Below are 15138 nucleotides of genomic sequence, written 5' to 3'. Positions count from 1 at the left end.
AGGTGTAGTCACCACATTAATCATAATCTGGATTGTGATATTAAAAATAAGTAGGTTGAAAGATTTTGTTACAGACATAACATGTTGAGTAAGTTTGCAATTTACACTGCTTCAGAGTTTACAGTCAACATTTGTCATTTCATAAAATATTTTCAGGACTATTTCATGCATGTCATTTCAAAAAATCCACCTGCTCAGTTTCTAGATGATTTAAGCACACATACACATGCAAACATATATACATACACACACACAAACTTTGTGTAGTCTTCTATCTACTTTAATAAAAACACACACACACACACAAATGAAAACCAGCTCCTTTCAGTTACATTCACTAGCATAAAGAACAATGCTTCATATTATTCAAATTGACCGCAACTCTTCTTTGCAAAATTACAACAGATAGAATTAATTTAGGGAAAAAAAAGAAAATTAGTGCCTTTTAGAATACAATTAGAAGAAGAATCATTAAAAAAAAAATCTCTCTAAAAGCATCACATTTCTGGGAAAGAAATGGTTTCATCACATTGAAAATATTAACCTTTCAAACACTAACATAATCTCGAAAACCGTGTATTTATCGTACCTGGGAAGCATCTTTGTCCTCCGAGCAGTTCCACTTTTCAAAATCCCTATAAACTCCTGTTGTGCCTGGCTGCCAGCTCAGGTTAATAATAGCAATGAGCCATATTCATCCAAAACCACAAGACTGTCAGGTGACATATCAAGAGGTCTGAATTTAACTCAAACAAAAGACTCTCCATGCTGCAATGCAAAAGGCTTAATCCCAGCAACTGGATCACGAAAAACACCTTAAAGAAATCAGYTCGCTGCAGCGCAATATAGGCATTTGCACGAGGATCCATTTACACCGCCCGGGAGTTTTGTAGCCCAAATCCTGCCCTTCCTTTCGGCTGCATAGTCCGGGATCTCTACTCCGTAAATACCGCCCGTCTTCCCAGCTCCTTTGTCTCGCCAAGCGCTTCGCGGCGGCCGAGAGGTCAATTAACTCACGGGAGAGCTAAGTGCCGCCTCGGCCGGCCCCGGCGGGCGTGCATGTCACTTCAGCCTACCCTCCTCCTCCGGCGGAGCCGACCGGAGCCGAGTCTCATGACCCGAGTCCCTGGCAGCCGCGCTCCTGCACCGCCGCCGTCCAGGGCCGTCAGGGACTCGGCTCCGCGGGTCCGGGGAGGGGGGCGACGGCCCCCGGCCCGCGCCCGGCCATCGCGCGACCCCGAGCTGTCAGGGCGTTGCCACCGGGATCCGGGATCCGTGCACGCGCGCGCGGCCTTCGCCACGAGAACCGGGGCCTCCGGACGCCCCGCGGCACGGGGTCCCGTCCGCGCGCCGGCCCGCGGCCGCTCGGCCCCGAACGAGCGGGGCGGCACCCGCACGGGCCCACGCGCGTCGCGCGGCAGGCGCCGGGAGCTCCGCGGACAAGCGCGCGGCAGCGAACGGCTCAAGAGCAGGAGACGCGAAGTAAGGCTCGCCGAGAGACCCCGAGCAGCTCGACAGCTGCAGCCAGGGCTGCGGGACGGCTCTCGCGTGAGCCCCCGGCACGCAGCGCRGCCGTCCCACGTAGCGCAGGAGCAAAGGGCTTGCCACTCAAAGMGCTTTTTCCCCTCAGTCCTCGGGGGCAGGAAGGAAACGGTCATCAAAAAGAGCAGGGTAACATTAAAAGTCACCAAGTACTATCACAGGCATATGCTGGGCTAATTATTCACATTATTGTATTATCTTTGGACAAAGACCATGAAATATATAAAGGCAGGAGACCGTAGCATCATAGCCCCACTTCCAGTGTTCTTCAGTGTCTAAAAACCTGAAGATTTTCCCCGACGTTTCTAGCACAAAGGCAGCTCAGAACCCGTTTCTCCCTCACCAGGATCTCCTGCTGCACAGCACCACGTTCAGGGCRACAGACCGCTCCTCTCCGCACGCCTCGGCCCCGAACCGCCCACCCCAGCAGCCAGGACGAGGCTTCGCCCTCGGGGACAGATCCCACAGGAGATGCAGCTCCCGCTCCGGCTGCGCGGCCCTGGGGCCGAGCCCAGGTTGAAAGCCTGGATCTGACACCAGCCGCTGRCTTGAATTATGATATTTTTATCCCAGGATGCAAACTAGGATGGTTGGGTTTCGGTGCTGTGCAAGTGTTTTGATGCAAAAAGCTGTGAAATTAAGACATAGATACCTAGCTGGTTACAAAGCCAGGAGAAGAGTCTTCTGTGAGCAGAAGTGGTTTTTGAGGAACCCTCTCATTTAAAAATGAGGAGTCGAGGCCCTGATCCCATGACGTAAAGACCTGCCTTTTCATACGTTACTAGTACCAGAGGTCTTAATRGAATTATTTACACGAGTAGAAAAAGCATGTGCAAGACTACACGACCCATGTCTTACAGCCAAATCTTACCTTTAAAGCTTAAAATGCCAAGCACGGGGGAGCTGCAAGCAGTAACGTTTGAGCTCTGCTACCTGGCTGATCTAGTTGGAGGAATGTGCCGGGCACAGTGACTTTCCTTACCTGCGTAGCAAACGCACTGCTCTCTAAAGGTTACTGATGTCAAAAGTGACCTTTTTTTCCTCAGAGTTGCRATGGTGAGAAGTTCAGAGCAATGCATTATGTAAACATTTATTTACAGGAGTAACAGCCAAAGTTTCCATTTTACCTCAGGGAAACCTGATGCGCGTTAAAGACAAATGCTTTGAAAGAGGACCTGGTCTCCATCTAACAACTGACCAGGAAAAATATTGGAAGGAATTTCCCTTCAAATAAACACAGGCTCAAATTATATGGAGAGTAATTAGTATTTTAGCCAGAACAGTGAATTTTTCATGTTTGAGGAAGGACTTCATAYGTTCAGTGTTGGTACAAACACATCATTATATCTCCCATATCCAAGAAACTAATCTTAAAAAAAGAARGAATGATTGAAGATGCACCAGCCTCTTCCCTAGGCGTATATCCAGGGAAATAGGCTTCCTTCTCACCAGTGTGGAACAGAACAGACACATTTCCAGAAACGATGTCTGGTTATAAAATTCTGCGAACAAAGACATTTTCTGGTCACTTGAGCGTGCACACACAGGACTTCAAACTCGGGTGCAAGCGTGCACCCAGCCCAAACCTTGCGGTTGCCTGGGTAAACATAAATCCATGCTCAGGCAAGATTCAGGCCAGCTGGGGATGGAGGATSAAACTTTAACTCACACTAGCCGACTGGCGCAGCAGGTTACAACACAGAGGGCCAAGGTATACCCCACAGTCCACTCCAGCTCACTGCTTTATCTACACTGCGTTTAGCAGAAAAAAATTAAAATAAAAACCAAACTCGGCCTGCARTTAGTAGAAAGTGTTATAATTACAATACTGGTTGTATTCCTGATAGAGTAGCTTGCTTCCATCTATGCTGGGAATGCTTTATGAGGTTTTTCAACAAACCCACAGCATCTGTCACTGAAAGGTGTCTCCATAAAGGCAGCTCTTTTCTTTCGTATTCCAAAGAAGTGCCACATTTACCATTTAGGCAAATATTTGGCTTTATCAGGGAATAAAAATACTCTCCATCTCTTTAAAAAGGACACAGCCTTTTTCTTTTTAAAGTGAAAACTTAAGCTCGCATAACAAAGCTGATATATGCTTCCTGAAGCTAGATAACATTAACAAATGCAGAAAATGAAAAGATCAAATTTCTTCTCTTTCTTAGCCCATCACCTTCTAGAGAGGTCCAGGCATTTCAAACCCCTGCACATCCACCTGATTTCTGCTGGGGACCGTATGGGTAACGGTGTCAGGCTCTGTAGGACGAACCCAGGGGGTTCGGCACGGACCTCAGGACTAGGCTGGTGTTGTGGCGTGTTGTTAAACACACACAAACCACAGGAATCCTCAAMGCAAACAATAGCACCAAAGAAAATAAAATTTATTTTCTTCATTTTATCCAAATGCCTTTCTGAAAACTTTCAAAACTGCAGCCAAGGTRCACATGCAATTTTTTGGTACAAATCATCTGATTTTAAAGTGAGCAGGCAATGGTTTGTAAAAAATAAATGAAATAGATTCATTTTTATTCTCCACTGCCTTAATAAGCTTTTTCTATTTATCTCTTACAAGARGATTCCTTCACACATGTTGTAAATGCACACAACAAAAAACTAGTCACTAAGCCAAGAAATGTTTATGGCTTAATAATGCACAAAGACAGGAGCTGGAAGCCACACCAGACAAAAAGAGAGAAAACCAATTAGGATTTTACTTGAAACCTGACTAGAAATACTTGGATAGCACTTCTTTACAAAATATTCGCCTTAGTGGAATTACCACTGAGCTAGACTTCAAAAAATGTGCTTTCTGTGCATTTTTGTATCCCTGCAAAAAATTCCACTGAATTCCTCACTGCTCAAAGAGAAGAGTGGACAGTAAAGAGCACAAACCACCCCTGTACMGCTGGAGCACACACACATACCTGCACGTACCACGGACACACACGCGCAAACACAAGCACAGCCAAAGGACTGCAAGAGCCAGAACGATGAGGAAGACCACTGCGAGCAGTCTGCAGATTATTCAAAATCCAAGCCCCCATTTGTCTTCTTTAATGGAAACCAGATTCTTAAGTACTGAAGAAAAGTGCCTTTTATATGCAAAAAACCCAAAATAAACAAACAAAAAGCCCCACACAGAAGCAAATCTTATAACAAACTCTTCATATGTGTGATTCTCACATCAGCAGGTCTCACAATTGGAATAAGTGGCCTATATGGGCAGCATTAAGTAGTATTAGCAAAAATAATCTATCTTGGGGCATTCCTGAAGGAAGCTATGCGGAATATATTAAGAATGTGGATGTTCAGGCCTCAGGAGATTGACTGTCCCTTTGCTGTCTCAATTTTTAAGTCATGTTAAAAGATGCCTAAAATAAAAATAACTATCAAAGTAAAAATCTGATGCATGGTTAAGCTACTAGAACATTGGTGTTTGTTTTGTATCACATTTCCAATTGCAATCTACTATAAATAAGACACCRAACAAACCTCCATAATACCAACTGGTACTGCAAGACAACAGGGCATTTTCCCCCGGCCAAACAGTTATTTTATTGTGCACACTCAGGCGTTCAGAGCAGAATAATCTTTCCCTGTAGCTATAAAAAATAATGTATAAGTAGTTCAGTTTTACGTGTGTTTAATGCAAAGTTGAGGAGAAGAMGTTTCCAATACACACTGTACACACTACTTTCCATATACACAGATACAGGTTGCAAATAAAGGTTTTTGGGGGTTGGTGGGGTTTTTTTGTTGTTTGTTTTTTTAATTGCACAAGATTATCTAGTCCAGCACAGGAGGGCTGCTAGGGGGTGAGATCTCTCCTCCCTCCCATTTATGCTGTGTAATTCTGGCAATGTTTAGATCTACATCTACTGTTCTATAATCTTTAAATCTATGCACAAAACTAACTGCTACTTGCCATCCCCTCTTAAAAACAGGAATGACAGCGACAGCCTCTGACACGCAGCATCCCTGTTTGCTTGATTTATGAGGGTTTCCAGTAGGCAATAAAGTGTACTTCCCCCAGTAAAGCCAGCATCTACACCTCATCTGAACTACCACTGCTGTGAATTATTAATATGAAAAAAACCTTGGCTGTTTCACGCTGCTGGACAGAACAAGAACAAGCTCAGGAGCTGAGCTTCAGCAGTTGCAAAGCTCATTGCTTAGATAAAGGTGAACTGATGCTTTACCCTTTGGAAATCACCCATATGTACAACTTCACACATTTAATGAAGAGACAGGAAGATACACTAGAGCCAAAGTTAACTACAAAAACTCTGCTGCCATGAAACTGAGATATCTTAGGGGGATCAACATAGCTCCAATAGTGCTATCAACCTCGAAAATAATAATAATTAAAAAATCTCTAACCACACCTAATTTAACAAGAGTGCTTTGGTTGAGGAAGCCTTATGTTTTCAATTTTTAATAAATGAATACTGGATTCCCTGTATTTATCTTCAACCCAAAGAGTCCTTCCAGTTCAGATTTTCATGCACTTCCCCACAATTATAAGGACTATGGCAATTTTCTTCTTTTCAAACAAAAGCAATCTGCAATTCTAAAGGCAGTACTTCAGAATACAAGTTTTAAAAAGAAAAAGTGCATTAAAAATTGCTCATGTATTCTAGCTATGCCTGACATACCATGTACTTTCTGCACCGAGACTGAGTAAGTGCATTTAAACACGCGTTTTTCATTAGATGGATAACAAACAGGGAACTCTGCGAAGGCTGGGCAAGGCAGCGTGGCACCAGCTGCGTGTTTCACTGGGCGCTGTTGAAGGCGGTGGTGCCTGCTGGGGACGATCCCTGGTCGGTGTCCACCACCTGCAACCACCACGGTGCAGAAACACTCCAGCTGCCGCCACCGCTAGCGCTGGGGCTCAACGGCAGCGGCGCCGCCACCTCTTCACAAAACGCTGCCACCAGAACAATTGCAACTAATTTTAAAGACACCAAGAAACCACCCAGGTAACTCAGAATAGCCTAGGGGACTTCCTTGTCCAGCATTTTCAGTGAAGTCACCAGGAGCATCCGCTGTGCGAGGAGGACAGTGCCAGGCTTAGAGCCATCATCGACACTAACTCAAACCATCTGGATCACTCAGAAATTCCGCCAGGTATTTCTAATCCTTCTCCTCCTGTTATCACGGGTCTCATTTATCTGYACAGATGGTACAGATCTATCAGAGGTTTCTGTGATCTTCACTTTTTTTCTTGAAAATAAAAGCTGCAAGCTCTTCAGGGTTCCTTGGAGAAGGAGGAAGACAGATGTAAGCAGTTATTCTCCAAAGATTCACAAGGATCAGTGCATCAGCAGCATTTTACTCTGTCCCTCATGTGACTGCTTAATTAGGTGTTGATTCACTCAGTCATGAGACACAAGCAAACAGGGCTGCAAGCCCTAACGTCAAAGAAAAAGTAATGCCTGTTCTGCCAGTTTCTATATTAGCAGGGCGCAAAGAGGACATCCAGTTCTGAAAAGCAAAACTCCGGCTTCTTTGCTCACAAGCCAACCATCAGATCACTCCAACCTTTCCGTAAGGGGAGGGGGGGGGGGAAGGAGAGAAATCTGGAGCATCTTGGAGCAAGACGCTCGTGAACTTGCCATGTATTCTCCACCGTAAGAGCCAGGCTGAGCGCTGCAGCCCTCCGAGCGGGCTGCGCCGCGCTCCCTCGCAGCCTGGCTCCGAACCGCTCGATGCTCCTCCCTCTCCCCCGGTTATTTTCCTTAAGACCACTGAGTTATTTTGCTATAGCTTTATTCCTGGGTGTAGCAGAATTTCTTAGCCTTCCTATTACCAAAGAGCTTTTCTGTTATGGGGTCCAGTTGCTATAGCAACAGGCTTTTAAAAATATCAAAGAAATCTTCAGCACATGGTAAACCCATTTTACAAACTGTGCATATTTGTAACAGGAAATGCTGGTGGACAATTATTTTTATATATGCAGTTCTACTGAAGCTTGAAGAACCGACAATCCCAAAACACTACTTTCAGTCTAAAACCTTTTGTTGTACAAGACTACACACGGAACTTGAACTTCTTACGTTATCAGGCCATTTATAACAACAGTCACTTAAAACTGACAGAAGACAACCATCTTTCAAACAAAGGCTATGTTTAAGCTCAGTGTGTCATCAAATACATTAATACATTATATTAAATGCTGAATACRTTAAATGCTGAAAGCCTTTTTCCTGAAGAATGCAACCATAAGGCTTTTTCTGTAACATTTTAAACATTTGTGTGTTTCTAGTCTTATCCTCATTTGTGTAGATTTTACACACACACACACAGAAAGACTCTGGATCAGCAACTTATTTAAAACACATGCTTAACGCCAAGCACATGAGCAGTTTCACTGGGGGCAATGAAAYGACTTGCATACTTATAGTAAAGCACGTGGCTTTGGAGTGCTGACTTAGTCTTATTTGYCCCTGAGATTTCACCAAAATCAGTCTCAGTTACACAAGAACAACTGCAATCTAAAGCCAGGGGRTGCTTGAATAAAAGCAAGTGTAACAAATTAATACCCAAGGAATGAAACCCCAGCCCAGCCTATTGACACGACTGTCGTTTGCAGAGACATGTCACGGGCACTAAGGATACATGTTCTCCATGTGAAACAGTGACTGTCTGCTACCACTGAAAGTGAGCCCTGGACAGTAGTTTTCGTCATCCTCTGAGCATCCTCCAACATCGCCAGGAAGCTCCAGGTGATGCTTGGCCCAGCTCCTTCTGCACACCGTGTGCTCACTGACCTCAGTGACAGCTCTGTGCTGCAATGCTTTTACCTAACCTTCATAGTCAACAATCCAAACTACTGACCAGGAAGTTAAAATTGCCAAGACCACTGCCAGGCTCTGAACCATAAATGAGCAATTATAAATACTTTCACAGATCTACATGGAATAACACTAATGAACCTCTAAGGCAGCAAATAGTGGAGTAGATCCATCCTACAACTGCTTTCCAAGAGGGAAGACTTTTCTAGTTTGTTTCAAACTCACAGCCTAAACATCTTTCCCTTACTGGCTCTACAAGTTGAACATGCCCCTGCTTAATCTGCAGAAGGGACGCGATCTTGATTTGCATAGATATTGCAAGAGTCCTTAGACGACTGTGAGGAGCCCAGACCGCTCAATTCTCCAAGGCAAGAGTCATGCTGCTCAATTGTTTTCCAAATTAAGAATGCAAAGGTGACCTGAAACTATTTCAGGTGGATCTATATAGAGCAGACACTAAAAGGCATTGCTTGACTTCACTTTTATGTAACTTGTAAGGACACGAGGACAAACAAAAAGCAGATGCATGAACAAGTCACATTGTCATACAACTTAACGTTYGCAAAATGTATGTAGTCTGCTAGAAAACTGAGATAGCCTGGCACCTAAAAAAAAGGAATTGCACTAAAGTTGCAAGGTCCTGAATACTTTAGCTCCTCAAAGCAGAAGAGGACTTAAGCATGCTTTTAGCTAGGAGCCAGCTTGTGGTCCACTGATTTTGAAGGAGTTATTCAATCTTCAAACTTGGCTTAACTCGAATTATTCTGCTGCTCTGGGAGAGTGAGTTCACTGCCATATTTTCCCATATTTTCTGGTGTCCCTTTAGATTTTCTAGTTCTCACTGTGTGCTAGCAGCCTTGACTTTCCATGAACAGCAGGAATGGAAAATACACTATAGGACTAGCCAGTGTCTTGTAATGGTTAAAAAAAGAGGAGAATTATGGTCTCTAGCACACCAGTAGCTGTGTAGCTCAGGGCTTCTTAGACATACCTTCCTTTTTGTTGATTAYGTACGGTTCAGGAGGTACACAGAAGAACTACCTAAGTACTTACCCACATAGAATCATCTATTCTACTGGAAATAAGCCATTAGAAACCCCCAAAAGAGCCCTGCAAATTAGCAGACTGAAGTACYTGAGAGGCATTTTGCACCTCCATTTTTATTCTTTTTTAGATAATGCTTATCCAAAATAGAAAGGGGCCTAGTTTGCAAGACCAAAAAGAGCTAAACTTTTTCATTCAGGAAGCTCTTTTAGGGCAAAATCTTAAAAGAAAATGAAATTTTGGCACTATCTATCCCAAACCCTAATCCAAATCTAACCCAGATCCAGTCTCTTCAGATCAGTGCTAYATAAAAATAGACTTGAATGTCAAACATGCTGAGCAAGAGCGGAGCATGGCCAGAATGGGCTTTATGCAACATGTTTTAAGGAATCRCAATGTTGTTCCAATCTACTTTTGAAAGGCACTCAACATTTCTTTTGTCCCTCTCATATGATCCTTTCATTGAGCTCGGCCAACTGCAAACTCCAACATGAAGAAATGGAGAGCAGTATACACTGCTGCACAGCCTGGAAAACGCAGCAGCATTAGATTGGTGGTTTCAGCCTTGAACTCCTAAATTATGCCATGCACAACAGTGCAGTAATAGGAAGATTACTTCAAAAAACACTTTGAAAGAGGATTTAAGATTTCAAACAACAAAAAAATGGAATTGCAAAAATTACAACGTGTAAAACCAAGAATTTAAAATGCTAAGTAAATTTGAAACACCTGAGGAATGACTGGCAATGAGAGAATGCAGAGTATCCACTCTCTGAAAAATCAACCTCTTTTAAAGGTGGCTTGAACTGAATACACAGTATGATTTAAAAAAAATAGACTCTGTGTAGATATTGTTTAGCAATTAGCCACGTGTTAAAAGTACTTCCATGAGTTAGAAGTTCATTCCACAGATTTTTCAGGAGAATGGGACTCCAAAGTAACTTCTGAAAGTCAGTAACAAATTCCTRTGGAGAAGAATTCCTAAGATATGTTAAAAGCCTTTCAGTATACAACTACCTATCTAGAGGGATTCCCCACTGCAAAAATAACTAGTCAAATCTTACTGAAAATGCTACTAGACATGAATATGCACATTTTGAGCATCTTTTGAAAGCAGACGCTGTATGTCCACATAGCTTTTCTTACTGTTAAAGTCTTTGGTCTGTGATAAAGACATTTCAGGTTAGGGCCAGCATGCCGTCCCTGGGTATCAGTAACGACACTCCTTCCAAGCGCACGCCTTCTTTATCGCAGGGTCCTCCTGGAATATACACACCGATCACTGCTGCCTTCACAGGGCAGAGTCAATGGAAAAACCTGATAAAAGCTACATTGTTCCACTGGGAGAGGTTGTACTTAATCAAGATACACTAAAAATATATGTTCAAGAAAACCCTTTCCTTTTTGCCAGCTAATGGATTTGATGAGAGCACAGTTCAGTACACTTCCAGCCCACGTAGCTGGCCAACAGACGTGGCTACAGCAACTCCTGACTGTCTCCTAGAGGGACTCTCCTGGGGTTGCAGGAGAACAAGCTGTTTCCAATCCAGCTCCCACCAGCTCAGCATCAGCACTTGCGTCTTYGGGAGTTCACATACCACAGTCTGCCTTGCATAAAAAAACAATTATTGTCTTCTTATCCYTATGGAATGGTTGATTGAGCTTTGCTCTCACTCGGAAGAAACAAGATGGGGCAAGGAAATGCTTCTTAGTCAGTCCGTCCACATGAGCATCTGTAAGATGTGGGAACTTGAAGAAATGCAGTGCTGTGGGCATCCTGCTGTGAATCAGTAACAGCACCACACAAAGCGATTTATTCTGCTGCATCAACAGGAAAGAAAGAAAGGCTCACGTGCTGGAGAGCAAGAGCTGTCAGAGCCACCAGGACATTTCAAACCTTGTTTTGAAAGGAGCTGTTGGCACAGTAATCACCCACTTGGCTCTTCTTTTCCCTTCCCTTTCCCATGCTAGTGCGTGCCATTTAGAATGAGATGCAGCAGTGACCCCAAACAGGAGGCACCCCACTGCCAGAGGCWGGAGGGGGCAATGGTACAGCACTGGGCATGGGAAAGGAGGGGCAGGAGCTGGAGCTCACAGAGGCAGGATGCACCTTAGAAAGGGCAGAAGGATGGATGGCAAAGTGACCTAGACTTCAACCCTTTTGTGCCTCTGTGTGCGTGTGTGAATATTACTTTGCAAAGCACAGGACCAAACAACCCGAACAATGATGTGACCAAGGAGAACTGTGCAAGCAGATCGGAGAATCTCAAGCAGAAAGAATCCTGGCCAACACGGGTAAACGAATGAGTTAAATCATGGCAGCACCCCTCCGCTGCTTCCAGTTACGCTTGCCCACATACGTTTATGAAAACAGGACAGGCTCCAAAATGCTACCACTTGATACTCCTCACACCCACTTCACACTCAGCACATCCAGTCTGACTTATTTTTTGTGCTGCATGCGCAGCTGTCATTGTTCGTGYTGTACCTTCCAAACAAGCGCCCACAGCACCGCTCTTCTCCGCTCCACTGCCGACATGCAGAAGGTGGAGCCAGGCCATGCACTGGCCAGGGCCCCCCTCTCCRTCACCAGCAGTTGCACAAGCTGCTCCCAGTGCAACCAGCACTGCACTGAGGAACACAGGGAAAGGACAAGAAAAACYGAAAGAAAATTAATATTATGCTTTCAGAAGTCTTTCCATCTCTTTTCTTGTTAATATGTTAATATCTTACCTTATATTTATAAAGCACCTGTTACCCTCAAAAATCCTAACACRAAAGTGTCAGGACTGTGGTTCTGATCTAAGAAGAAAACAAGTCTGCCTAGCATTATATCAGACTTTATTCAGGCTTCTCTTCACACACACGTATCTGTTCGGTGAAACACAGAAGACCYTACTTTAAACACAGCAGGTAAGTCCTCTGCTGAACAAGGTACGTATATTTTTCCTTCATGATCTTCCACTTAATGACAGATTCATATAAGTGCACATAGCTAATCATGTCTGCAACAGCAAAAGAAAGATATGGGGTATATTTCTGGAAAAATAGTACGGAGGGGTAGGGGACTGGGATACAGCTCGGGGGTAGGGTCTCTTGCACTTTCGGATCCCTTCTTTCTGGCATAAATATGCTTTTGCAGAGCTCAAGGCTGTGGCACTGAAAGCCTTCAAACCCCTCTGAGCTACGCCAAAGCTGAAGATGCTCAGCACTTTACAGCACTGGGCCTTCTGGTGTTTGCCTTCATTTCTATTTGTTTCTCAATTTTTGTGTTTTCTATAGAAACAATCTCCTGTCAAAAAATCTCCCTRTTCCCTGTGTATTTCCTTTTCTCTGTTTTGGCTATCCATCCAGATGAGATTAACTGCCAATCTTGAATTTCACTTTACCTTTCATGGCTTTTTCTCCAATTCGGGTATTCRGGATTAACGTTGTCTCCTGAGTTTAATTTAGCCTATTTGTCCTGCTGACTAGTAACAGAAGAGACTAGTCTTTACATTAATATATACAAAATAATGGTGAAAAATCACCTAATACTTGTTGTTGAGGGGGGAACGGCATTTTACACATTGATGCTTAAATTTGATATCTTACCCCAGTATGAAAAGTCTTACACAACACACAAATACAAGCTTTTTAGAAGCCCTGTGGAATACTGACAATTGTTTAATTTGAAAGGATAATCTGACAACACATTTTAAAATAGATATTTTTACATTAGGCTAATCTGAATAATTAAGTTATTTGAAAATAACTGCAATAAGGTACCATGGAAAAAAAATCCTAAAATAGATGCAAGTATATTAAAGTCAGTCTTATACCAAAGTGGTGTTTTTGCTTATCTGGAAAAGAAAGCTTAAGAAACATTTTTAGTTTTATAAAAATATAAAATGCATTTTAAATTCTGTTACAACATCGTAAGTATTTATTTTAACTTGTTTTGATGTTTTRTCGTTTTAATTCTGCACTTACTTTCTAATTACATTTGTTTTGGAAAAAAGAGGTCATTTGCTCATGATCAGTGCTTCATATATGGCTAGAAGATATGCTTAGCTAAGAAATCAACATGTTAGCTTTCTCAGCTTCTTCTTAACCATTCATGCTGTCACTAAAGCAATTTCCTTTTCTTACTAAGAAAGTAGAGTAGTTTCCAGTAACTCATAGCAACTGAAATACGTTTAAGTAATGAAAAAAAACCCCACCTTTTTCTGTCTGACTATTTCAGTTAYATGCTGAAGTTCAGACTGCCCTTAAATAGAAGCACAGTTAGCATTATAAGCCAATTCACTCTCTTAACATTTTAGGCATTTCTTTAACTCTGTCYTATGGGGATAATACTGTTATTTTTCCTGTAATAACAAGATAATTCTGGCAGACAATCCTTAACAGGTTCTTAGCTGTTAAGAGAACGTCACAGCTAGTCCRAAGTGCCGAGAAGGAGAAAGCCCTCACTCCGTTTTGCAACCTGGGTTCCCTGCACACATATTTTATCAYCTGTAATAATATTTGTCATCTGGCTTTCATTAACACCTAAACTGCTGTTGTTTTTTCTACCAATTACTGGTATGAAGCTTCATGAAAAGAAATAGAGAAACACTTTAGCAGAACTGTCCAGACAGCAAGAACAAYATTTTCTAGGTAAGGCTTCAGTGGGGCATCATAGCAAAGAAATGMTGAGGAAGTCTTTCCTATTTGATGTGCATTTGTTATCTAACTGCCCCAGTGCACTTCCTTTTGATTTACCTTCCTCTCTTAYGGCTTCCCCAAATATGACAGACCGAGTCCACAAACTTCAGAGACCTGTTTTTCCCTCAGGATAAAGCTATGCAAGGACTGTGCATCAGGCAAGAGAAATACAGGTATGTAGTAGATGGGATATATTCCAGTGCSAGCTGGAAAGGACAGTTCAGCAAAYGGGKGTTTTGCTAAGCCAGCATTGCCACAGAGCTGCTGGGTACAAATGGGCAGCCCAGCAGGTGCCCGAGAGAAAACCCAGCAGCATACACAGCGATTTCCACTAAACTTGCAGAAACTTGGCTCACTCAAGACTTCTCTTCTCTCACATTCTCTATGATATGTGACCGAAATCAGCCAAAAGGTTCAGAAGTTACTAAGAGGGAAGTGAGAGACAGAGCACCACTGCGTAAGCCACCACTGCCATAGGCACCAAGGTGTGTGTGTGTGTGTGTATATATCATATCTAACTACAGAACTCTTCCAGGTGATGTTCCATCAGACAATGCACTTTCTCTCTTAAGCGGAAAACAACAGGATTTGGGAGGAAGACGTTGCTGTGGCTTAAACAGGCACAATGCCAAGATCTTAAGTCAGTGCTGAACTGAGCTCAAAGTTTTTTCATTTATCAGCTAAAACAGATGGCAGAAGACGACAGTTTGGCTTCTATTTCTTTCCAGTTATGTATCTCACAAACTGAAAGGGCAGTGCATTTGTGATACTATTAGAGCTGTATGTTTTGTTGACACTTTGGCTGGAACAGGGGAAAGGCATTTGAAGACACTTAACAAAGCGCACACAGATCTGGAGGAGTCTCAAACACCGTGAAAGAGCAGRGCTTGAACGGGACCAGTACTAAAGGAAATACGATTGTTTCCATGACACATTCTACTCGTTTCAGGCCAAAACCACGCTGAAATGTGCTGAAGATGTTGCAGATACATTGTGGAGGAATGGAGCAGGACCAGTGGCATGTGACTTCTGTGCTTCAAGCCAGCTGCTGCCCATGAAAGCCACCACA

General features: G+C 43.2%; 1 protein-coding gene across 4 annotated transcripts in view; it reads right to left on the bottom strand.

Annotated features, from left to right (window-relative positions):
* FNIP1 (folliculin interacting protein 1) overlaps window positions 1-15138 on the bottom strand; it is a 66428-nt gene that overhangs the window by 41504 nt on the left and 9786 nt on the right. The window contains exon 1 of one of the 4 annotated variants that reach the window (XM_085312773.1): window positions 590-1023. The exons of the other annotated variants lie outside the window; for them this stretch is intronic. Within the exon in view, the coding sequence (XP_085168899.1) occupies window positions 590-600 (11 nt within the window). The 5' untranslated portion in view covers window positions 601-1023. Of the gene's footprint in view, window positions 1-589; window positions 1024-15138 lie in introns of those variants that run through there. 4 annotated transcript variants of the gene reach the window in all.

The sequence above is a fragment of the Rhea americana genome, unplaced genomic scaffold, assembly GCF_003343005.1.
Source record: "Rhea americana isolate MKP2758 unplaced genomic scaffold, rheAme1 scaffold_37, whole genome shotgun sequence".
Lineage (NCBI taxonomy): Eukaryota > Metazoa > Chordata > Aves > Rheiformes > Rheidae > Rhea > Rhea americana.
The sequence above is the reverse complement of the archived record's forward strand: the minus strand, read 5'-3'. Positions and strand labels throughout refer to the sequence as shown.